General features: G+C 45.7%; 2 protein-coding genes across 2 annotated transcripts; one reads left to right on the top strand and one right to left on the bottom strand.

The window, feature by feature from the left end:
• Positions 1–160: 160 nt before the first annotated feature.
• LOC119161134 (spliceosome RNA helicase DDX39B) lies at positions 161–24,485 on the bottom strand. Its single transcript, XM_037413483.2, has 9 exons — positions 24,394–24,485; positions 23,838–24,057; positions 23,609–23,736; positions 22,343–22,619; positions 9,301–9,419; positions 7,745–7,986; positions 721–865; positions 485–632; positions 161–405 (listed from the first exon to the last, which is right to left on the bottom strand). The coding sequence occupies exons 2-9, from the start codon at positions 24,028–24,030 to the stop codon at positions 392–394; spliced, it is 1,266 nt and encodes a 421-aa protein (XP_037269380.1). The 5' UTR covers positions 24,031–24,057; positions 24,394–24,485; the 3' UTR covers positions 161–391.
• Positions 24,486–24,627: 142 nt separating this feature from the next.
• Positions 24,628–25,245, top strand: LOC142776349 (bublin coiled-coil protein). The gene is made up of 2 exons (XM_075879860.1): positions 24,628–24,733; positions 24,901–25,245. The coding sequence occupies exons 1-2, from the start codon at positions 24,643–24,645 to the stop codon at positions 25,059–25,061; spliced, it is 252 nt and encodes an 83-aa protein (XP_075735975.1). The 5' UTR covers positions 24,628–24,642; the 3' UTR covers positions 25,062–25,245.
• Positions 25,246–26,225: the final 980 nt, after the last annotated feature.

Here is a 26,225-nt window from a genome sequence, read left to right as displayed (position 1 = left end):
CACCAAGTGACAGACAGCACGATGCTAAAGAAATGGGCAACCAGACTTCAACTCCAAAGTGACGACGCATGCCACTACGTACTGTGATATGACAGCATTGCTCAATAATCCCACGACGGCCCTGCCCAGGTGACCTTCAATAGAGTAATTCACACAACACTTGTTTTCTTTCAAAGTGTATTTTCACTGATGACTTTTCATCAACACTGTACTTTCAGGGTTGAGTCATGAAATAAAATGACAATGGACAAAAAAAAAACATTCTGCACATAACTTTGAAGGTGAAAAAAAAAAATCTGATGTGATGAGACACCTCGTCAGTGGTTTCTTGAAGTCAATGAAGCTCAGTGGCCTTCACTGCTGTCAGGAAGTGCTTGGAAATCAATGGAGCTTAGCGGCCTTCAACTGAAAATAGGAAATTTTCAATTAGCAACATGACCACACACACTTTCTGAAATGAGTGCAGGTGAAAAGTGATACATACTGTAGGAGGAAATGTCGATTTCATCAGGCAGCTCAGAGATGTTGACGTCAAACCTGTCTTGCACTTCATTCAAGGTTTTTGCATCCTGCTCATCAGAGACAAATGTCACTGCCAACCCCTTGGTGCCGAAGCGTCCAGCTCGAGCAACCTGAAATAGAGAAGCAAAATTTTTATAGCTGGTCTCACTTGGTAAGCAGGAGCTGCAAGGCTCCAGGGATGTGGCGAGGTCCACTTACCCTGTGCAAGTAGGTGTCCGAGTCTTCAGGCATATCATAGTTAAAAACTATGTTGACCCTCTCAATGTCCATCCCTCGTCCAAACAAGTTTGTGGCCACAAGGATTCGCTTCTGGAAGTCCTTGAATTGCTGATAGCGAGATAATCTGCACAAGAACATTTTTACAGCACATTAGCACTGATGCAACTCACAAAAATTCCATTTCAAGTACAAGATCATTTGTGGTATTCAATGTTATAAATTAAACTCAGAATACTATGTTTAATATTCATTTCAAAAGTACAGTGGAATCTACTAACACCTCTTGGACTAAAAAGTACTCTGTTTGAAGAATTGTTCAAATGAATTCAGTTGCACAAAAATTAATTTACCCAACGCTCAATTGTTTACTAAATACAGTAAACAGATCAACATTACTGTACTTTCCTTTCATCATTATGACTTATGCATAATAAATCATCATCACTAGTTCTAGATACAACCATCACAATAGAGGTGGTAGATAAGCAAATTGCTGCACCTTTAATGACAGGACCAGTACCTTTTCCACGTTGCAGGGTCCCTTTATGGGTCTCTGCAACACTTTTGCAAGTACTAATGCTCATGCCTGCGAACTTCAAGGATTCTGATTCTGGAGATTTCCGCAACGTGGAGAGAGAAAGGGCCGACTGTCACTAGAATGCACAAGGTCATTTGTACAAAATAATTAAATCTATCTGTGCACTACTTGCCATCTACAAGGTTGGCCATGCATGTTGGGCCAGCAAAAGTCTAGGTCATTTTTTCTATGGAGAGCCGCTTGGAGTGGCAGAACACACGAAGACACGAAGATAGGGTTTCCCACTAAGGTTAGAGTCCCAAAGAATCAAAACTAGCAAAATCTATTTGTGTCAAAACAACTCGCATATGTCTTCCTGGGACACACATGAATGAACGGGACAGCACAGATGGCTGCCAAGAAAGCGCAGGTGAAAGCTTTGCTCGCTACTAGATTCTTTTGACAGGACAGCAAAACGCTTCTAGCCTTTTTTGCGTCTTTTTTGCCTTTAATCTACGCCTGCGTTAGCCCCATGCGCTCAAAGCTCGTAGACCGTTATTGCATTGCTGCGACTGCCGTTTAGTGCGCGGCAGTTCCGGCAAACAGCAGTTCCGTTTTCTATCCACATGCACTGGCTGTGCACATGCAGGTCATTTTATGCTACCTACATTCGCACCTGCCACGGTTTCGACCGCCGAGTTTGCGGAAAGCAGCGTTGCTTTGGACGGTCGAGCGTTGGACACGCACACACTTTCGGAGTTCTGTCAGTTACGTCGTCACCATGCATGATCATGTCAAGAAAGACCACAGTTATGTCAACAGCGGTTGTGGCAACAACAACCACACGCACTGTAGAAGACTGAGCGCGCTGGTCGCACGCGTACTTTCGAAGCTTCGAGCTTGCTGATCTTAACCTTCGTTCAACAGTTTCGAAATACTGAAGGTACCCCCCCCTCCCCCCCCGTTTCGGTATCACCCATCGCGATTACAAAAAGTGTTCGGAACATTCGAATTTCGGCCTAATGAACACAGTGGAATTTCGCTCGGGGAATGTCACAAATTCGTATCTGCCGCGGTTTTGCATCACTGAGATTCAACTGTACATTTAGATGAACGCTTCCTAAACTCGTTTATAATAAAATGTGGTGGGTTCGCAAAAGGCTAAGAGCAACTTGAGCGGTATTTGTGTTAATGCGGCGAGATCACGCACAAAAAGTTCACTTTCCAGGAGACAACAGTAAAACGGGAGAAACGGTCGAAATTCGGGGATCTCCCGGACAATCCGGGATACTTGGCAGGTACAAATGACTGAACGAGCTCTCCGTCGGAGTTTATCCCATCAAATAATCAACGCTTAGTTCTCATGTAGGAGCAACCGTACACATTTGAACGCCCGCCACGCAGCGCGCCCTATTATGAACCTTAGTTCTCGTGTAGGAGCAATCATACACATTTGAACGCTCGCCGCGCAGCGCGCCCTAACAGCTGTTATCTTAACACTTCCTCGCAATACATACGTGGACATTTAGGCTTAGAATTGTGTGTATACCGAAGAATGTGTAGCGCAACTGACATGTCTAAAATTTTTTTTTCTTGGAACAAGCTTGATTGATTGATTTGTGGGGTTTAACGTCCCAAAACCACCATATGATTATGAGAGACGCCGTAGTGAAGGGCTCCGGAAATTTTGACCACCTGGGGTTCTTTAACGTGCACCCAAATCTTAGCACACGGGCCTCGACACTTCCGCCTCCATCTTCGAACAAGCTTTTCGATGTCTGAATATTCATTGACAAGACAATGTCATTTACAGACTGCCGTGCCTAACGCAGTAGCCACATAGCTGACGTCGCAACATTACAATATGCTTAGTGATTAGAAAAAAAGCTTGTCCACCAATAGAATTGAGTTTATTGTGCCACAAGGTTGTGAGGAGATCAGGCGAAAAAGCTGCTTTAAGCAGCTTGAGGGAAACATGGCCAACTCGCACACTGAGCGGTTACAGCGGTTGAATTATTACAGATTCCACAGAAAATGTACACAAAACACAGAGGAAGGAAAGGTAGGAGAGGCCCAGACGTCACTCAATGTGAAGCCGCGATGAAGCCGGAAGTCGGCCATATTGACTGGGCAAATTCTCCTCTCTTGTATACATCTAAATGTAAAGTAGAAGTCACGGCTCTCTCCGGCTCGGAAAGCACGTGAGCTGCGCAGTGCGCGTGGCGTGACGATCCGAAAGTAATGGAAAAAGGCTCAACACTCTGGGCCAGCGCGACACCTTCAGCGAAATCATTTCGTCCGAGTATTAACAGCGAGTAACAGCTCACCGACAACGAAGCAACTACAAGAGAATGCGCGCTAGATGCACTAAAAACAGCTAGTGCTTCAGCACTAGCTGTTTCAGCAACTGTACAGACAACAATATCGGTCGTGCACCTTCTACGGTTGCATTCGGCCACGCGGCCAACGCAGCGTCCGCCCACTGTGTCCGTGTTCCGCGTGAAACTCACCGGCGTCAACATTCTGCAACCGTGGTGACTGAGCACGGTGCAAGTGACACTTGAACGTGGTTGCTGTTACGTTGAGATTACATGCAATGCTGGGGAAGACTATATGAAGCGGAACAAAAAAGGTGTTTTAATACGCACATGCAAGTTGTTACTGTACACACACAACACGAAACTACGTATGTGCACATGGTCCTCATTGCGTCTTGCTGGGCTCAACAGCATCGTCCGTTGTCACAAGCAGGAGCACTGCCCAACGGTCACTGACCTGCAAGGCATTCGTCGTCGTTCCGCTTCGACATGGTGCCAAACGCAATTTTGCTGAACACTTACTTATTGCTTCATCTGCCGCACAACACATGGATATGCACTCGTCACTGTTGAAACCCCGTGATGGACAAAAGGATTTGTAAACGCTGCTAAGAGTACAGCAAGTGCCAGGAGAACACTGCATAACCAATAACGCGGCGCAGAGCACGAATATTGTCCGCCACAGCTCAGCACGAGACCTGGGGAGGCACACATTTCGCCTCCAGCTGCGGCCGCTCACTGCTAGATTGGCTCCACTGTGCAACACGTAACCATAGCAACGCCGCCATTGTGCCCAGTGAATATGGCCGCCATGATGTCATTTCCTCCACACTTCTCACGTAGCGCACCGGCTGGGCATGCCCTCTCCTGTCTTTCCTTCCTCCATGACACAAAACTACAACAGAGGTCAAATTCTCACATAGAAATGCCAATAGTTAGGGCCGAATATAATAAGCAAAAGTACATTGGAGAGAAAAGCAAGATTGGCGGGCGTACTCTGCAATATGCAAAAGCTACTGGTCCCCTTATGTCAAGATTAAGAATATCTTGAATCGGAAATTAACTTTGATTGATTTGATTTGTGTGGTTTAATGTCCCAAAACCACCATATGATTATGAGAGACGCCGTAGTGGAGGGCTCCGGAATTTTGACCACCTGGGGTTCTTTAACGTGCACCCAAATCAGAGCACACGGGCCTACAACATTTCCGCCTCCATCGGAAATGCAGCCGCTGTAGCCGGGATTCGATCCTGCGACCTGCGGGTCAGCAGCAGAGTACCTTAGCCACAAGACCACCGCGGCAGGGCATGTAGGGAGCATAATGTAGACACTATTATGTAGGAGTGTGTATGTACCAATATTGCAAACAAATGAAAAAGAATGAGGCAAACAAGCCTCAAAAGCTGCGCAAGCTTTTGCCATTGCTGTTTCAAAGTAAAAAAACATAGCTTTTGTTTTCCACGCATGGCTTCAATACTGCTTTCCTTTTAAGTTGAAGTGCTCTTCTATTTTCTTTGTGGCCGTTTAGATATGAATGCATCTCTACATCGCAATAACAAAATGCACCGTTTTTGAATCAAGAGTTGCTCCTTTGCTTTGAAAAATCTCTTAGACCTACATGTGCCGTTCTCTCCTTGAGCGAGAACTACGCTTGTTAATGAAAATATCTGCGGTTTTATGCGCTGAAACCTCGATATGAAAATGAGGCACACCGTAGTGAAAGACCCCGGAATTTTTGACAATGCGGTGTTCTGTAACGTGCACTGGCATCGCAGAATGATGTTTTGTCTCTATCGACATCAACTTTTTCGTAGTTTTTTTTTTTTTTTACTTTAAATATGTACCAAGAAACACACGCCTCTCATCGCACAGCACAGCGTTGTGCACGAAGCAGTCATGCCTAAAGCAATTTGCGACTACTGTATTTACTCGCGTAATCCTTGCTTTTTTTTTTTTTTTTTTGAGGAAAACTGATGGAAAGTTGGGGGGGCGCGAGAATTACGCGGGGAAAGCTTTCCACGAAAACGTATAGAGCGAAAAAAAAAAAAAACGAAGTGGCCGCAAATCGGGATTCTCACACCAGCAATCAACAGCAAGCTTTGAGAAGTACTATTTAAAATTTACCTCAACAATAAAAACACAGGTTCAACACAAGGCAAGATCTATTTGAGACACAAAATGTGCAAGGAAATAGTCGAGAGTTAGAATGCTAGTGGGCCTTGCAGGCGTAGCGGTTGCATTCGTAACTCAACAGGAGCCCCCAAAAGGTAAGCGTAGGACGTCAATATTGGGCTAATGGCTATTGAACAGAATCGTCCGCAGTTTCCTTCTGAAGAAATAAAGTTTACTATCAATCCCAGTCTTAGGCACATGGCAGGCCTAACGCGTCTTGGTGGCTTTCAGCTGCCGTCACCAGTAGCGAACAAAAAACTAGTAGACTCTGAAGGGCCTACCGGCGGCCCTGTTGCTGTTGTTTAGTGCATGATCAATCACTTTCAACTTGAAGCAGCCTGTAGCTTCAGTATCGCCCCATAAGGTGACAAGATTACAGACAACACACACCACAACGTGCACTTGCCACGTTGGCTTGGATTGAATCTCCATGCAATAATAGCATGCTTGAAGCTTAAGAGATGGCGCATGCTATCATCAATGGCTGGAACGAGCAGACGACATTGCGGCAATTTTCGGGGGTGCGATAGTTACTCGAGGGAAAAAAAATCTTATTTCTGTTGGGCGATGTGGGGGGAGCGAGAATTATGCGAGTGCAAGGATTACTCGAGTAAATACGGTACTGCAGGCGGTGTGTTGTTCCACACGTATGTCAACATGTAGATAGCACTTAGCAGGCTTACTTCGTACTGCTTGCTTGACTCCATGCAGAGCAACATCTGCTCGAGTACCTGCCCTCGATAGCGGCTTTTCACGAACTGTATTATTCCCTGGTCCATCGGCTGCAGGGAAGCCGTGGTGTTCAGAGGCAGGAATAGCAGTTCAATGTTCTCCAAGCCCGGACACCTTCGTGTGCGCATTACAGTTGTCTAGCACAAAAAACACCTTCCGAGTTTTGGCCGCAAAGCGGTGGTCGAGCTGACGCAGCCAGGCTTGAAAGAGTTCAGCAGTAATCCAAGCCGTTCTGTTTAACCGGTAGTCGACAGGCAGCTGCTTAATATTCTTAAAACATCTTGGCTTCGCAGCCTTCCCGATCACCAGCAGCTCCTGCCGCTCTGTGCCGGTCATGTTAGCAGCCAAAAGAACCGCCACGCACTCTTTACTTCGTTTTTCACCGATTACGCACTCTTTATTTCATTTTCCGACTGTCTCGTCAGGCAGAATCTTATAGACTCGTACGTAGAAAGGCGCGTGGGATAGCCCAGACCGCCAGTCCAAAGAACACCTTCGTCAACCGCACCTCTTTCACCACACGTTGCGGAACTCCACCCCCATGTCGCTTCTTGAAGCGGTCGAACAAGCTTTCCATAGCATTGAAGGATTCAATGTTCATGGTCACTGCGAGCTTCTCTGCTTGTGCGCAGATAAGGGGGCTGGCTCAAGGGCAAACTCACATTGCGCGAAACGACAATCCAGTGCAACAGAGCTTCTAGATTGGGATGCGCTGCCATTCGAAGTCTCTTCCTTCGGTCCCCAAACATGTCCTCGTCATACGCTTGCATAATCTGCTCTTCGTTCTTCACGCAAGTGTTCAGGGTGCTTTTCTTCATATTGAATTTTTTCGTCACTTCTTTTCGAGATGCTCCCGCTTGCAACGCCTTTAATATTTTCACCTTCGCAGCCAAATCCATTGCTTCGTACTTTGCCTCTTCAATGCGGGGGTTGGCGCGGTTAAGGCCGCAGGAGACTGAAGGGAAGCCGTCCCGGCATCGCTTGCGCAGTGGTCACGCGCGCGCGCACGAAATAGACAACACAAACACACACAAAAAATGCACAGTAATAAAAACTAAACAAAAACCAGCGAACTTTTCAAAAAACAAACAGTAAGACTGTGGATGGCACTGATCACGTACAGATAAATAATTTAAAGCACACAAAAGCACCGTCACGCAAACGTGTTCAAGGCGCAAGAAAAAAGGAAAGGCAAATCCGCAGGTTGCCCGTTGCAGGCTACCCTATAAACAGAAGTGACAGACTGCAAAGTAGAATACAAACCTTTCCTCCTGGGTCATGGCCCGATGGATGGCAATGGCAGGAAAGTTTTGTTCAACCAGCAGCTGGGCGAGCGCCATGCAACGCTGAACTGTTTTCACAAAGATGACCACCTGGTTGAACTCCAGGAGGTCGAGCAGCTCAAACAGTTTGCGGTTCTTTTCGTTGTCCTTCAGTTTCACGTAGTACTGCTGGAGACCGTGCAGCGTCAGCTTAGCTTCATCATCGACGTAAACCTCCATTGGCTACATATGAAAAAACGCAAACTTTTAGTAGAAGCACCAGACTTTGCACCAGTCTGCCGCCCATGCAACAACAAATCCCAGATAGCTCAAGCGAACAAGATAGGATTCCAAAATCTGCATGTCACGCCATTAGGCACACTAGTTCTGATGAATGATATCCTTCAGAAAGTAAGCAAAACAGCTTAGCTGTACTATATGGCATGCATCACACATAAGACTGGCTTGTTGTATCAAAAACAGCCTTAGCAGCGCAATGAAAACCTGAAGCATAACCTAGCTACCTATGTATAAGCTAATCACCTATGTATAAGGTATCGTAAATATAAGCCCGATATTTTAACTAACAAAAGAAATGATGCGTGCAATATCTGCGCCCAAGTGTAAACCAGCACCAAAAAAGGAAATAAAAAGCTCAATATAAAAAGCTGCCCGTTCTCAATAGCTTAGCGCCCTCCTGAGGTACCATCCACCCAGAACACGAGTCCTCCGGTGAAGTCCGGGAGTGCGCAGCCACGCCACAGCCAGCCACCGGCGCCGCTCCAGAGCACGGAGAAGGCAGCAGCCAGGAACGCCTCAGACACACAAGCTCTTCGTCCCCACAATGTCTTCAGTGATCAAATGTCCCGACGCACGACACCGCAGAGCACACCACGGCAGCCGCCCGAAAGTCCACATGTGCACGACGACGCCACGCCATCTAAAACCTCCCACTATAATCTCGCGCACTTTTTTCTCGTCTGGTCAAATTTGTGTCAAACGAACTAAAGGATATTAGGGGCTTGTGGTGGAGACTGGAAGGGACCTACCCTACGGCGAAGCTCCAAGGATGGACACTAGCTATCCTTAGCAGCAGCAGCACCCGTGGAAGACAGGCAGCGCTTGCAGAGTAGAGTGGCAACAGGGGGGCACGGGGACATGATGGCTCCACTATGAAGACAAGTACGACCTGGCTTGAGCGATGAATGCAATGCTTGCCACCTCTTCAATCACATTTGAGCAACCTCGTAACCTGGCTTCAATTTGTTTCCACCTCTTCAATCACATTTGAGCAACCTCGTAACCTGGCTTCAATTTGTTTCCCAATGACGGTGGATTTCAGATTGACGGTTTGCAGGACTTGAAAATTCCTTAAGTATAACTAATCCTGAACATGCCTAACCTTGCTAACCACCGCAACCTACAACTTCTTTTTAGATTTAACAACTGTGCAAGACGATGACGGCCCACATTGCAGGACGACCATCTTGCAGCTGAAGACACAGCAGTGTGTCTGTAGAAGGATTGGTAGGAATGGTGTGTGGAGGGGGTAATTACGTCTTGCATGAACTTGAGGCACACAGGTCTGATATCCTTGCTCAGCGTAGCGCTGAACATCATGACCTGCTTCTCGTGAGGAGTGTTGCGAAAAATCTCCTGGACATCCCGACGCATGTCTGAAATGGAGAGACACAGAGCATTTGAACAAATGCAAACCACAACCTTTTCTTACTCAGATTTATTACACAATAGCCCAGTACATGGCCAAGCATTACAGATTACACAAGGCTGCACACAAATGCCAATTACCTCGCTGGTAATATGCGAAAAATGGTTGACAAACACAAGGGCAGATAAATAACAGGGGCGGAAGCCGGCTTCAGTCTTTTGGAGCAGCTTTGGAGCAGTAAAAAAAGTTTCCAAGCAGCTTTAGAGCACCAAAATGTGCATTTTGGAGCATCAAAATTTTGTTTTGAAGCAGATTTCTCCCTGTTAATTAGAATTTGTACTTTCTGGTAAACACAAAAAATTGAGTGGTTTTTACTAAGGACGCAATACTGATCAGGCAACCAGACTTACCACAACTTGATATCTATTAAACCTTACAACAGTGGTTCCCAAATAGGGGTCCATGAAGCCATTTCTATGATCCACGAAACCCTCACCCGCATTTTTCTTTAAGCGTGACTGTGTCACGTATTAATGAACTGTCCAAAATTAAGTGATGTGGCATGTTTGTTTGATGCTTTTGGTAGCAATAAAAGGCACCTGTTTCACGCTCAAGTTGAGTTTTAATTTACCTATGTACCCCCTCCCCCTCCTCCGCTGCAAGGTGTCCCCCCATCACCTCAACCAGTCCACAAGTGGTCCCCGACACATCCATGGCCGAGAACCACTGCCTTACAACATCAAAGCTGAAAGCACAGCAACTCAAATGAAAAACATAAGTGGCACTCTGGACAGCTAACCTCAGACGAATGAAAAAATTTAATGTTAAAATGTTTCAATGTTCAAAATGTGATTAAAACACTGCATTCGACATGAACACCAACTCAAGACTAGAGATCTAATACAATACATGCTATCTTCATACTAAAACAAAATGGCTCTAAAAATGAAAAACCTAGTGCCACAGCCGACAGAACTGCGAGGGAATTTATATTCGCTCACCACATCATTGCTAGGCAATTATATTAACGTTTTTTTAATTACGATAGGAATTTTGTGGACACTCAAGTTTTCGCCATCACCTCCATGTTCCACGTAACCTACAAGTAACATTCCCCACGCATAAGTTTCCCCACGCCTTATAGTTCGACTTCGCCATTAAACATATATAGAGTTGCATAATAAGATATGCACACAAACGACACCTTAACAAGACTCATGCATTCTGTTTACGTGGCGCAACATTCATGCATGAACCGAAATACGATGCAACGAAATAATTCGATATTGACATGGTTGCGTCCTTTGTGTAGCCAATGCGTTTGCTCAGTCGATGATAAAACTCCTAAACTTGACGTTGCCGGTGCAAATTGCCGTTTAGGTGCAGCTCGGCACAGCAGGTCAAATTGTCACAAAATGGCGCAATTGGTGCAGCCCTTCCACCCTGGAGATAAGCACAGTTTTTCTGCCCTCATCATTGATGCTCATTATTCGTGCCAAAAGCATAAGGCATAATTGAGTGCAAAAAACTCAAAGCACAACCCACGCCAGGAACCGCCCAACGAGGCTAGTGACCTCCAAGAGATGTTCAACCCCTTAGAAAGCCCTGAAAAACAATAGACTACACTGAGCCCTTTCAAATACACAAAATGATCTATTGAAGTTATACATGCCCTCCTGCTCCCTTTTTCCCACTACTTAGCAATATATGCAGTAACACTAGCCTTAAATTGATTAAAAATAATAAACAGCCCCTGTGATGTTTACACAGTAGTTTTATCAACAGTAGAGGACAGAAACGAAAGTCTATTAATATTGCAGTATCTAAACAATCGCTCAATCAGAAATGACTGCATGCAGTTTCATTTTGCGACACAGATGACTGAAAACTAGGCTTACAAAAAGTTCCATCGTATGTACTCGCGTAATGAATGCACTTGCATAATAAAAGCACCTTCCACTTCGGTCATCAAATTTGATTTTTTTTCTCCCACATAATAAATGCACACCCTACATTCATCCGCTGCTGTCCCGCAAACCAACAACTGGCAGGCACCACCTTGCCTGTTCGATCTTTTCAGTTTTTTATTACGCCGACACACTTCGACTCCCTCCCTCTCCCCTTTCACCCACAGCAGGGTTCAGAGTGTAGAAACATTGCAGCTGACACGCACACAGTGAGCGGGGAAATGAAACAGCCCAGGCCCAACCAATGGTCGCTTACTGAAAATATGAAACTTTAAGACCCAACCCGCCCAACCACATGCACAAGATTTTGGAGAAACGATACATCTGCTGTCACGAAGGGCTATTTGTCCCCATTACGTCACCGGCTACTGGAAAACCAGAAAAAAAAAACCCTTGTTGCCTAGACAAGAGCGTGACGATTTCCGCATTATGGTAGTAATGCACTATAACAAAACATGACAGGAGGCTGCAAATGGTGTTGATCTTTACTCAAAAGAAGACTACAGTCAAACACCGATATATTGAACTCGAAGGAAATTGTGGATCAAAGGGATCGTGGAACTCAAAGTGGATCATCACCTACAATAGGCGCATACAAGAATGACAACTCATCCCGCACACACGTCGCAACAGAATGATTTATTTACATGAAAAAAATCGCTAATCTTGGCCTTCTTCGTTTTTGAAATGTTGAAGACGCTAGTCTCCACCTTATCAAGGCTGTCCAGGTGTGACAGCCCAGTTCTCTCCATGTGGCCAGTATAACCGGCGAATGATGCCGAACGCTGCCGCCAGTTCAGCAGCGGAGTTCGCGCGTGTAGCCAGTGTCTCGTCTGGATGATACTCGTCACATGAGCTATCAGCCTGGACATTGCAGTCTGCTTCTACGAAGTTGTCCGCAGGCACTTCGTGTGGAACTGCTGCTGAGAAGCGAGACAACTCGCGAAACGCGTCGTCTTCACCGGTTTCCTCAAGTTCCGCTGTCTTGAAGCCTGCCTTGCGAAAGCAGTTGACCACTGTGTCAGTCTTCCCGTCTCGCCAGGCGTTGAAGAAGAACTCCAGGGGAGAAAACTCCGCAGAGATTTCCGGACACTCCGTCATCGACTGCTAGATGTCCTGGCTGCTGACAGCTTCGCTTTTGCCAGAATTGGATTTGCCAGCGATGTTGTAGCGCTGCTAAAATCGGTGAAGCCACCCACTGTTGTCAGCGAAGTTGTTTCACCGAGTCTAGCGGCAAACCATTTGGCCTTGGCAATCAGCATTGGGCCATCCACCAGAATGTTCTACGCGCACGCTTACAAAAACCAGGCATAGAGTGCCCTTTCGACATAGCCGTGGGCAGAAGCATGCACACGACAGGCTCCCGACGTTTGCTGCTCCACCACCTTTGCCTTCATCTGCCTTGTTTTTCAACAAGGTACTCTGAGTGCTCCGTGGTATCCTGAAGTCGGCCACGACGGTCGAATATTTCGACCCCACCTGAACACACTGAATAGCCTTCAACTTTGTCACAAGTCAAAGGTCTTGCACTTGACGCTGGCCATAGCTACAAGATAAGTCGACAATTCAAAATGTTTGCAGCGGCTTTGCACACCAAGCACACAAAAAAAAAATGCTACGCATGCCCGTTACGTAGGCGCAGCGAAAGCGGAGGCAACAAAGCGCTCGCAAGGCGATTGATTGCCACCTGCGAGGGAAACAGCAAAAGGCGCGAGTTGTGGTTGGGTTATCAGAACTCTCAAAACAGCAACAAAATAAAAGGCGAAAGGAGGAGGATGTCAGCTCCTTCGTTCCTGCTCTCCGAGCCATCGGGTCAATCACTGGACGGGCACACGGAGAAAGCGTGAGAGAGAGAAACGGGGAAAAAAAAGCTAGAGATCGTGCAGTCCGAGCCCTCTCGCCCTCATCTTCTTTCGTCGCTGGGCGCTCGAGTACCAAAGGGTGCCTTCCAACTCGCGCCCGGAGCCGCGCTGCCGCGGAGATCACGAGGGGGGGCGAAGACAAGTGCTGAAGTGCACCTTCAGCTCTTGCAGCGTTCGATATATCCGAAGGTGGGTAAAATTACCGCTCGATATAAACGTGCCAATTTCTATACTTTTACAAATGAATTTCAAGGGGATAACTTGAGAGTTCGATATACCCAAATATTCTATATATGTGGGTTCGATATAACCGTGTTCGACTGTATTGCGTATGAGGATATCAATTTTCTTATCACTTCTCTCACTTTTTTTATAGATCATCATGGCTGCCTACACACATTGTTAGAAACAGTGTCATGTACAAGTCATCTTCTAGAAAAAAAACTGGGCCATTAACAAGAATTCAAAGATTGTCAGACCCTCAAGAAGCGCTTTGGGATTCAGGAAAAAACTGCATCAAAATCATCCCGTCATTCCCGTGCTACATTTTCCATGAGCAATGCCCAATGTAGAAAGCACACTTGTGAGAAAAAGCCTCTCGAAGTTTTCAACAAGCTTTTTCGGACAAACTTTTTTGTTTCTGGTTGGACATTGATGAAAGTTGGCACAGGCACTAAGAATGGCCTTACAGTGCTTCCATAGATATTTCATGGCGATACCTCAAATACTTAATGAGAGACAAATTATTTCTTCATTTAACCTTGTAGAGAGACTCGAGGATTTATAAAATGACAATAATAGTTGGTAATTACTGTACGCACAGACAAATGTATGCTGAAGAAGGCGGAATTTTAAAAATTTTTTTCTGACATCAAAACTTGTTGACATTTTCTTCAGCAACACTGCAATGAGCACACTTACGAGTTCACTGGTATAAAATTTTGAAACAGTGCTTCACAAAAACATGATGAAATGTTTCGTTAGGCTGGTCAGGTTGGTAAAGAATGTGAAGCTGAGAAAATCGCATTTGAAGTCTCGACATGCACTGCAAAACTTTATATAAGGAACTTTTACCTCAAATTTTACACATGTTTCCTATCAAATCCCCTGCAAAACAAAACAAGATGTGCCTTATCCACCCTTAGAATCATTTCTAAAAAATTTTACAGATGTCGAAATTTTTCCAGTGTGGAAAGCATCATCAGAACTCCATCATGAGAAGCTGTTCACAGGTTCTGGAAAAGCTGTGGGGTATGAGGCTTAAACGACTAGCTGTTAAGTAGCATGCTGCCCTGGATAATAAGTTGCCGAGTTCTGGACTCTCAAGGGACTAAGAAAATGTCCAGGAAATCGGGCATCCGTCCGGAAAAACGAATGCCCGTGAAAATGCCCCTTTTTTATGGGTATTTTTTGCTGACACAGAGGGTCACGGCTGAAGTACAAAATTCTTATTGCAATCTTGTAAACGCATCATGTATGTGGCTCTGAAAAGAGCTGTATATATATATATATATATAAAATCGATGTTGCCAATGCTACCTCAGTGGTCAACACGTTGCCCCCCCCCCCCCCCCCGGAAGTCTCTTATTTTCTTTTGCGCGGCATTCCGCTTGCCCGCGATGATGTCTGCCTCAATTTCAGCTATACGTCATGCTGTCGCTGTTCACCAATGACAATATTATCAATGCTCGCGTCAACTTCGAGCACGTTGGCTGTGTAGGCGCTGCCGGAAAGCAGATGGCGAAGGCTATAAGCAGGGACTCCAAGGAGGTCGAACTTTCAGGTAACAGGCTTTCCTGACAAAACTGTCTTCCTTTTCGCCAATTTCTCAAATCGCTGCGCCTGCTCCGCCATTGAGTAGTACGCAGCATCAATCCGAAGTGTATCGTCAGTAGACAGCATCGTTGAAGTTTTCGGCTGACCCAACGAGTCTGGCCGCGACTGCAACTAGCTGCCAAAGGGCACTTGTGGCCGGCGCCTTCTTGTTCCAAGGCACTTTTTTACAGCCTCCGAAAGCTCGTCGCGTCGATGGTTTCAAACAAAAGTCTCCAGGCATCTCGATCGCGGTGAAAAAGTACCGGTGCAAAGAGGAAACACGGTGCGTCGAGAAACACGCACGGTCGCAAGAGCAGACGCACACCAACGCACAGCCATAGCGGCCAATGCAACACACACACACAAAAAAAAAAGACATGTCGGTCACCCAAGCCAATGGGAGACTCGGAAAATCGCGCCGCGTGAGAGCCAATCGCTGGAAATTACCTTCAGAAAACCCACGACAGCAGCCATTCCGCTTGAACGACGCCATTTTGAAATGGAGCAAAATGTGCAGAAAGAAAACAGCTTCAAATCAAGCCCAAGATGGCGGCGCTCGTTCCGTCGCAACACACATGGCACACGCACGGGAAGTTCGAACAAATTTCGTCCTTTTGGGGACATTTCAGTGCGACCAGAGTGCATTGAAAGCCTATTTTAACGGATTTCCCGACCGAATTCGGCGTTAGCAATTTGAGAGTAGGTGCTCAGAAGTACATACGCCCCAAAAACAAGCTTTGCAAAAATCGATGTTTCGATCATTTTTTATTGCTCCAAGACTCGCTTCCCCCCTTAAAAAATAAGTTGCTATTGAATGCCACGCCTTCCCTTAAGGGGGGACGTGGGTTCTAAAATTTTTTTTTTAATTTTTTGCTCAATCTTAACCAAACTTCACTACCTAAGCTAGTTCTCAATGCGTAGCCATAGTATGAGGTGATCTTTATCTCTTGTTGCGTAAGTCTGCCCTTTCCACCAAGTGAGCCACCTTGAGCTTTTTTTTTTTTCTCTACAAGGGTACGTAAGCCAGCTCCCATACGCTTGTGTACATGATTTATGCAGTCCTTTTTGGCCTTCTTTATGAAGCCATACACCTCTTTTTCTGTGAGTGCATGGAATGTCCTGCTGTCGCAGTCCGACAGCATTGTCGTATAACGAAGCTTGTGCTTTTCAAGTGACCGCTCAAACAAGTGTAGTGCTGCCTCCACTTCCATCTTGCCAGCATTACAATCAACATTCTTCTGGCACAGAGGGGCATGCTGAATGAGCCAGGCAGAATGTCCTTCTTCTCCTTCCTTTGGTCTTGTGGTGCAAGCCAGGCAAAAGTTCGATAGCACGATATGGTCTATCACGAGGCCACTATACATCTCAACAATGCAGCCAACACATATATGCGAGCTATGTCCACGCGTAAGCCAGGTGCCGTCATAAATGACGACGTTTCCGGGCGCGTTGCCGAACTCTGCATAGAGCTCCTTGACGCGAGCAACGCTCGCCGCTTCGCATTCGGCAGCAGTCGCACAGCAGGCTTCTTTCATTATATTCATGTGGCTTTGGTAACGCTTGTGGTGAAGCCCTCGATGCGAAACATTCATCCCGGCGAAGAAGTCCGACAGAGCCGTTGCCCTCTTGCCGATACTAGTGATGGCCTTCATGGCACGCATATTAACTTCAAGCGGCCTTATTTTGGCGTCGGTCTCGTGTGGCTATACGTAGAGACGAAAAGAAAAACGCTCTTCGCGAAAGTCACAGCTGCCGCACGCGACTATCAGCTTCGAACACAGCCCGTACTCTTTCATGGCCTTTGAAATAGTGGCGCTTCTTTCACCGCATTCTGGGCACGCGACAAGTCCAAATAACGAGCATATCGCAGCCAGATCAACAATAACAAATTCTGTCCTGTTCTCTTTGCCACTATCCTCCAGATCAATATCTAGTAACTCGAACTTACGTTCCGTCGCGCACTGCGATGCGAGTGATGCCTTCAAGCCCGCTGCATTTCTCGCGTGCTCAGCAAACTCGTCCGCCGAATAAAACGCCGTGTCAATGTGGTCTAAGATGCTGCTAGAAGTGCAAGATGACGATCCGACGACACAATCCGATGAGGTACTGCTGCAAGGCACAGGAGAGTGCACTGCTTCGGACACAAGCAGCCGCGGTTGCGCGCCGTCGTCGGAATGCGCCGCTTCGGCGGCATCGGGCGAAATCGGCTGCATTCTTCTGGCGGGTGTTCCATGGGCGCCTCTGTTTCTTGCTGTACGCTTGGCGCGTCTTCTTCTTTAGACGAGCGTCTCCAATCATGCCGGCAAAAGACGGAAAGTCGGTGCGTCGGTCGCGTGGCACAAGCAGGCACATGCAGGAAGCAGACGAAAAACGCGCGCGAACGGGAACCGGCGGCCGACGAACAATATAAAAAAAAAGCGCGGGCAACTTTGGCCGCATCAGCCAATGGGAAGCGAGGAACATGGGGGCTCGCCTGGTGCGCGCGCGCTCCGGCCAATCAGCGGCCCGGAAGGGGGCTCCGGAAAAGGGGTGAGGGCAGCCGTTCTGTTTAAGAGAGGACGCGGCTTTGGGATCGCGAAAAATGGCAAAAAAATTGATTTTTTTGAAACTCAAGTAGTTTCTGGAACCCTTTTTCTATCTGGTTCCAGAATATCTACACTGAAAACCGCGCAGAAGTGCTTCGGAAAATTCTTTTCAGCCACCTAGGTAGCAAAACTTTTTCTGGAAATGGCGAGAAAACGGCGATTTTCAAAACATTATAGCTTCGCGATGCTTGGGCCGGGAGCCGGCTTCTTGGGCTCATCGGAAAGAGCATTTCTCCGTGTTTAACTTTCCCGCCTCAGCTGGCTCCTTCCTTTAACAAGCGAGCAAAAAGCAAATGTTTTAAGGTCGTTTTGAGGTCCTTGATTGGCCGTGGCCGCCATGTTGCCTCAGCTCGCCTCGCCATTGGCCCAATGCTCGCTCCGGGAGATCGTCGTCTGCTGCTTGTGCGCCGCGAGGACATGGCTCTCGAAAATCACCACTTCATGACGTGTTCACGGCTTGATAATCACTTAAGATATAACTACGCTTAGGTTACGAGCAGTAAGCAGATGCGCGATCAGGTTACTACGAGCGCCGCGCGTCATCGGAGTCATCTTTAGCTTTAACTCCGCCGACAGCGAGACTGCGGGCAGGAACGACGTCCTAGCGCATTCGTGGCGACGTGCTTCTTTGCAAGCAACGAAGCTGTAAGCGGCGGCACGATCTGATTACTACGAGTGGCCGCACCGGATGCTCGATCAGATTACAACGAGCGGGCGCGCGGCGGTCTACGAGAGCGGCGCGTCATCGGAGTCGGCTTTAGGCCTAACTCCGCTGACAGCGAGACTGCGGGCAGGAACGATGGCAAGCGCACTCTTGGCGAAGTGCTTCTTCGCAAAGAATGTACCACATCACTCGCTAGCTCCTCTCAATCACGTACGGGCATTCTACGCATCGGCAGCGGACAACACAGTCAAGCTCGTCACCCCCCCCCCCCCCCCGCTTCACTTCCAAGGATCGCTCGGAACAGCGGCTAGCAGTTCCGCACGTCGTCATTCGAAAATGCAATGTCAAGTGCAGTGTGTGCCGATTTTTTGTCTTCGTAGTTACACATTTCGCGCATCGTCACCAAACGCCGCCGGCAAGTGCATTACGCGCCGACGGCACTGTCCACGCGGCCGCGCACCCCACGGTCATATGGAGTGCTGTCAGTAAGCTTTTGTGATGAGATTCAGACGTGCTTGGAGCCGTCCGTGCTTGGTATCGCCACGAACGTCTATGAATGTTCCGAGGTTAATGAATTGCTGTAGATTAGAGTTTCCGCGACCGGCTGTATGATGATGCGTTTCACGGCTAGAGCGGCGAAAGAGCATGTGTGAATCAGGGGCACAAATTTTTATATGCCCGTTTCGTATCATTAATTATACTGCTAGAAATTCCCGTGCCACCAGTCTTCCGCCCATAACTTTGTTATTTAGAAAGAAGGCATAGGCCGTCATGGTGTGATCCATTTTTCTGATGCAATAAACCTCTTCAAATAAAAAAAGTTCAGTGAATATTTGTTATCAAGTACTTAATTACGCTAATTACAACTTCAGCACAAAAAGTATGTGTAATAATTTCAGTATATGGTTTTATTCAATTACAATCTTTTCTGTCATACCTATCACACCACTCCTTCATACAAAGAACTTGGTTTGAAATCCATACTTGTTCTTTGTAAATCATGAAAAGGAGTAAATCATGAAAAGAAGTCAAATATCACAAGACAAACCTGAGATCACAATTTTTACGTGTCTTAGAGACTTAAAGAAAAGTTGAAACTTTAAACGCAGCTTTCTCAATACTGGTTTTTTTTTTTTTTTTTTGACATTATGCTCAGCCCCTCCACATGGTTCAATGAAGAAATAATTTGTTTCTCATAAAGTATTTGTGGTATCGCTTCACAATTTTTCTGGAAGCACTGTGGGGTTATTCTTAGTGTCTGTGCCAATCTTCATCAATATCCAACGAGAAACAAAAAAGTTAATTGAAAAAAGCCTGTCCAAAACTTCGACAGGCTTTTTCTCACAAGTGTGTTTTGGACATTGTGCATTGCTCGTGGAAAGAGTAGCACGAGAATGACTGGACCGATTTAGTTTTTTTTTTTTTCCGGAATCCCTGAACACTGCTTGTGGGTACCGCAATCTTCAATTTCTGTTTTGTGGCCCTGTTATTTTTCTAGGCGATGATTTGTCCGTGCCACTGTTTCTGACAATGTGTGTCGGCAGCAATGATGATCTCTAAAAAAAAAAAAGAGAGAGAGAACTTATTAAAAAAATCTGAGTGCCATACCCTGTAGCTTTCTTTAGAGTAAAGATCAACACCATTCACAGCTTCCTGGCATGTTTTGTTGCAGCGCTAGGCTTTCCATGAGCAGACCATGTAATTGGATCGTGTAGCATTATGTACCTTGAGAACTACTGAAGCTATCATGATGAAACTTTATATTTCCCTATTCTAGACACTTATGAGTATGCATGCCAAATTTCATTGCTGTATGTCAACAAATAAAGTTTTTTTTCAATGCCACCTCCCCCCTTAAGCGACGCCATTTTGAAGGGTGGCAAAATGCGCACAAAGGAATCAGCTTCAAAACAAGCCCAAGATGGCAGCCATCGGCCGACTGCCTCGCCGGTGGCGCGCGCGGGAAGTTTGAACAAATTTAACCTCCCATGGGTTGTTTTGCGGCTCCCGTGGCGACTTCATAATCAATTTTAATTCATTTACTGATCGAATTCAGCGTTCACAATTTGAGGACACGTGCTTATAGGTCTAAAAATTTCAAATATCGCATTTTCTTAAGATCGATTTTTTGGCCATTTTTCACCATTTTAAGACCCGCGTCCCCCCTTAAATGCAAATTTTTTCCCTTTAGAAGAGCATGAGGCTGATTGCCTAGACATCAAGAGATTCAGCATATGAATGGGAGGCCCTGATGTGCACATCTGAATTGGCAGGCTGAACAGTCCTACCGCAGTGACATTAAGACTTTACAAGAGTAGATAACACTGTTGTACTGTGCAGATCACAAACTGAATTTTATCCAAGGTGAGCTGCAGCCAGGAAGTCGCTCAACAACATTGCCTGCTACCAGCAAACTTCAACAGTAGAGTTAAGAGTTTCACAGGAGTCCTGTGACTCCTGTGAAACTGGAAGTGGTATGCCTGGAAGTGGTCACAGGAGACCACTTCCAGGCATATTATGAAGCAAGGCATTCGTTTTTTTTGTCTTCTTTGAAATTCCTAAAGCAGCTCTAATTTTGAATTTTATTTTCTAGGCAGAATGAACCTTCCGAATCTATGGTCTAGAAAATCTACCAGCAGCTGTGTCTTGAACTGGCTTATGGCAAGCAGTCACTTAACTTCAGATTAATTTCAATTCAATTGTCTCTTACTGAAAAGCAGTACTAACACTGAATGTCTGTCACTTGATCACAAGTTTCAGTTGAATACCTTCATAGCCAGCCACACCCACACATGCAAGTGCCTGCACACACGCTGACGGGTGGTTTGCACACTGACCACACCAAATGTACAGCAATCAATAGCAAGCCTAGACTTATGATAGTCACTCCGAACATTCTTTGTGCAACAATTTTCAATCATTTAAAAGGCAAAATGAGTCCTTACCCTACCTGTAAACAAGACAGTTGCAATGATGCAGCAAGCAAGAATACCAAATAAGCACCACAACTGCATGGCACCTTTTGGAATGCGTGCATGCAGTTGTGTTTGGTAGTCTAGAAAGACGGCACTATGTCTATCTTTCTACACTGCACACACTTGCAGTAGAGCACGAAATGTGTAACCAGAGCAAAAAATGTGCAAATAAACGTGATATGCTTCTCAAATAAATCCTCCGGCAAGTTCAATTGTTCAAGTTTGCAAGATAACTGGTTGCACACGTAGAGAACCTACCTTCAGTTGTACTTTTTTTATCCGGCAGGCTGTAATCATTCATTAATATGTGGGGTTTAACATTAAAAAAAAAACCATATAATTAGAAGAGACGCCGTAGTGGAGGGCTCTGTAAATTTCGACCACCTGGGGTTCTTTAACACGCACCCAAATCTAAGCACACAAGCCATAGCATTTTCGCCTCCATCGAAAATACAGCCGCCGCAGCCGGGATTCAATCCCGCAACCTGTGGGTCAGCAGCTGAGTACCGTTCCCACTAGACCACGGCGGCGGGGCTCAGGCTGTCATGCAGAATCGGCACTAAAGAAAAGTGGGCCGAGTGACCAAGTAACAATGCAGAGGCCATACATTGCCAATCGCTCATCGGCCCACAGTTTGCCCTATTATAAGGGGTATGCACACAGAGCTGTGATCCGCAAGGGGGCAACACTATCGCAACGACATCTTGAAGGTCCATTCGTACGTGTTTTGCTGGCCGTGCTTCAGCGTGCAGGAGGTGTTCCAGAGGTCACTAAGACATCCAAGTTGCTGTACAAATATTGGACACAGCACGAGCAGCAAGTTCTTTGCGCGTGTGGCGAGCACACAGACCTCCAAAACGGCAAACCCAGACGCTAGCTATCTTCGCAAATGACGTCCAATGCATACCCCCTATACTAAGACATGGCCTTGATTCTTGCTGCACCCATAAGTTATTCGAGGTACAGTGCATGACCACAAGCTTAAAAAATGAAGGATTCAAGGTTTACTACCACACTGCCAGAATGCCGCACACATAATGAACAAGGCGAACTAAAACGCACCGAGTTGCTCGAGCATCTTGTCACACTCGTCCAGAACAAAGTGCTTGATGTACTTCAGCTGCAGTTTGCGAGACCGAACAAGGGCCAGAACTCTGCCAGGTGTGCCCACCACGACATGGGGGCAGCTGCTCTTGAGCACCTTCTCATCATTGGTAATGTTCATGCCGCCAAAGAAGACGCCAACGCGCACCGACGGCAGATACTTGGAGAACCGCTCGTACTCCTTTGAGATCTGGAAGGCCAGCTCTCTGGTATGGCACATCACCAGCACAGACACCTGCATGATCCGCACCAAGCCACATCAGCAATTGGCATGAAAACCTCGGCACAAGTGGAGCTCGAGGATTCTTCCAGCAAGCGTGTCACTCTTGCTATACTACTGAAAAGCAAGACTAGCGCTTGCCTACTGTAGAACACCATGCTCGCATGATGCTGCAGATGGCATAAAGCATCTCCCGTGTGCGCATACGACGTTGCGCGGCCAGGCTGAGCAGTGTTCACTATAACACTGGACAACACTGTACAAAGGTACATTTAATCTAGAAGTTAAATATGCATCAATAATAGAAAATGCCAAGCTGGATTTGTTAAATTTCAGTGACACGATCGTAATGCCGACATGCTGTACTGCATAGGCACTTTGCATAAAGAAAAATTATTTGGGCCCATCAAGGGCAGTATCAGACTCGCTAAACCATTGAGGATGAAAACAGTGCAAGTTTACACAGAGCCAACTGCATAAACAGGTTTAATGCAGACAAAATGAGAATCTGATGCCTGGCAAATGTATGCGAATTCTTTTCATTTTATCTACTGTAATCGGCATTTGTTATTTAACCAGACTTAAAACTGCCCTGACAGCTTCCTCACAATTTTTCAAGTTTTTAGGCAGCACCATTTTCCCGTATAGTCATAACAATAAGCTGGCATTCTAGCTATGCAGTGCTTCATTAATCATCACTTCAAATGAAATGACAGAGCTGCTGCTTCGTCTTTTAGGGAACCACTACGGGTACATCTTTTGTGCCGCAAGACTGCAATGTCACGAAGAGCAACAAATTTCCTTTTTTTTTTGTCAATGCAATCATGACGCGTGTAAACAAATTGCCAAATGTCCAGTCTAGAGCGTGTTCAAACATCACGTGCGAGAACGGCTTATGTCCCCTGGATTTTTCACGAGATTTGACAACTGAAACTAATGAAGTCCGCACTCCCACAGCCCTTCATCCAACGTGCAGGGCTAATCGTTCGTATTATCGTTCGTACCTGGCCTTCGATAGGGTCAAGCTGTTGCAGGGTCGCCAGAACGAACACAGCGGTTTTTCCCATACCAGACTTGGCCTGACACAGGATGTCCATGCCCAGGATTGCCTGGGGTATGCACTCGTGTTGCACTGCAAAAGCGAGGCCAAAATTTCAATAACACAACTCCAATGTGATCTTGAAAACAGCTCGTTGCGAGATATGAACTGCAGGTGTGAAAGCATGCAGTCACCTTCGGATGGATGTTCGAAGCCGCAGTCAACGATGGCGCGCAGGAGTTCAGGCTTAAGGAGGAAATCCCTGAATCCTGAGCTGTGAATGGATACATAGCCTCCGGTAGGTTTTTTCACATCGGGGATGCTTTCCCCCACGGCCTGGTCTTGATCATCTTCGTCCTCGTAGTCCAACAAGTCGTTGTCGGCCATGTCGATCCTTTGTGCGTAAGGTTCGTCCTAGGAACGCCGTCAACAAAATATTTCGAAACGCCCGAATAAAACAGTGGGGCTGGATTCTCTCTTTTCTTTCTACTCAGACCCTTCCAGCAGTAAGAGTTATAAGAAGTTGTTACGGCCCGTGTATACCGGCGCATGCACTTTTATTTATTTCTCTTTTCGAACCCACCGAAGCGAAGCTTGATAACATTAATTTACTGGTGCCTCTGGCACGATAACAAAACTCGTCTTCCCAAACTACGAGTCTTTATAAAGCTACAGAAGCAGCACGTATGCATTTTCATTGCAATCACCACTAATTATTCAAATTAGTAAAAGGATTGATGCGATACTCACAACACAGAGGCCTAGAGAAAACGCAAAATGGCGCTAGTAATTTTCGGCAGGCAGCGATGGAAGATGGGATAGAACAGAATCGCACTAACTAACGTAACAAAACTAAATAAAAATAAAAACAATAAAAATTAGTTTTTAAATTATTTATTTTTTATTTACTAAATTTGAGGCACATTTTTACAAAGTACAGTTGAGTACTTTGTTAATTTATGCGGCGCTGCAATTAGGCGCAGACACTGGTTTGGCAAGATGGCGCGCGGCAACGATGAACCGAAAGAAGCTCCGAAAAATAACGTTGAAGACTTCGATATAAATGATATCGATCAGATCTGTGATGAGGGTTCGTAAGCAACTGGAATGCTTGAAAACTTTCATTTTTGCCTAGCTTCTGTTTGGTGCGCTTTGCCACCGTCGCTTGGATAATTTGCGTAATAGTATCGGCCCGGACAGAAGCGGGTTTAGAGGTGTCCCTACCTGTATTAAAACTTTTTATTATTATTATTGCAGAATGTGAGGCCCTCAACGAGGCGATGGATAAAATCAACGCATGCCTGGACGCTCTGGAGAGAAAGAACAACGCTTTAGTTCAACAAATGCGCCAACTTCTCGAGAAAACGAAGCGATCCGACAGCGACCCTGCAGCGATGGAAGAAAATGAACAAGTTTAAAAGGAAAGAGAAAGCAAGTTCGCAAGTTTCGCACTCTCGCGAATACACCCGCATTCCATTTTCTGTCCTGTGATTATCCTACGAAGAACACCCTGCTAGCTCAATGTAGTCTTCGCCTCAGTCGGTCACATGATTACATGCCGTGTTCCCCTGCCTGTGTGACCAAATAAATAGTTTTTTTCCCTCTCTGTCTATTCCTTTTGCACCAGTTAGCGGCATTTTATTTTAGTGCATTTGCCGGTACGTGATATTAGCAACAAAGTCCCCGTTCACTCTTCGCGCATTGCGTACCGCACTTTTTTCTTTTTTTTTTTCTTTACAAATGAGTCGAGTCTGACTTCATGGTACTGTGGGTGTTCACTATGCCTGCGAATTTCAGTGTTAATATATTACAGTAAAATATCACTCGAACATAAATGTTGAAGAAAGGCCAGGTATCAACTATTCCGTCGCTTCTAAACAAAGTTAAATATATCATTGATAAGGGAGATAATTTGGGTTTGTTATTGATGGTCGTGCAAGCTAGTGGCAAGCAAGCACAAAAAAAGGCATATTTGACACAACACTGCATTGTGTCGAATGTGTCTTATGTGAGTGTCCTTATCCTGCAATACCATCAATTACCATAAGCTAAGATCATCTCTAAGATTTGTAAAAATTCGTTTAAAGAAATTAGGCTCACTTATGTAATGTTTGCAACTCATTGTACAGCTCAGCTGCTTGTGTAATAAAAAACTATTGTTTAAGTAATCTAGATGATTTGGCACTTGGAAGCAAAGTGTGGTATTATGGAACCTTATGGTTAAAGGGATGAAAATATGGCGAGTCTCACCCAGTATAATTGCATTATATGTATATATCGACAAATATAATGTCAAGTATCATTCAATGGCCATGAATGCTTAAACATTACACTTGTGTTGACATAAGTTACAATGCTTTGTGTGCAACATAATTTTTCTGTGCTGGCTGCTGAATGGTTACTTTTCTAAAAGGAACATTTGACATTCAATAACGCCAAAATGTTAAACACTGATGTGAACTGTATGTGGGATGTCAATTTAAATGACTTCAAGGGGTACTGACACAATAACTTTGGCCTCGCATTTTTTTGCTGTTAGTCATGACACGACACATCGTTTGCTGAAGCACATGACAGATAAC

The sequence above is a fragment of the Rhipicephalus microplus genome, chromosome X (genome assembly GCF_043290135.1).
Source record: "Rhipicephalus microplus isolate Deutch F79 chromosome X, USDA_Rmic, whole genome shotgun sequence".
NCBI lineage: Eukaryota > Metazoa > Arthropoda > Arachnida > Ixodida > Ixodidae > Rhipicephalus > Rhipicephalus microplus.
Note: the sequence above shows the minus strand (reverse complement) of the source record. Positions and strands in the feature narration are given on the sequence as shown.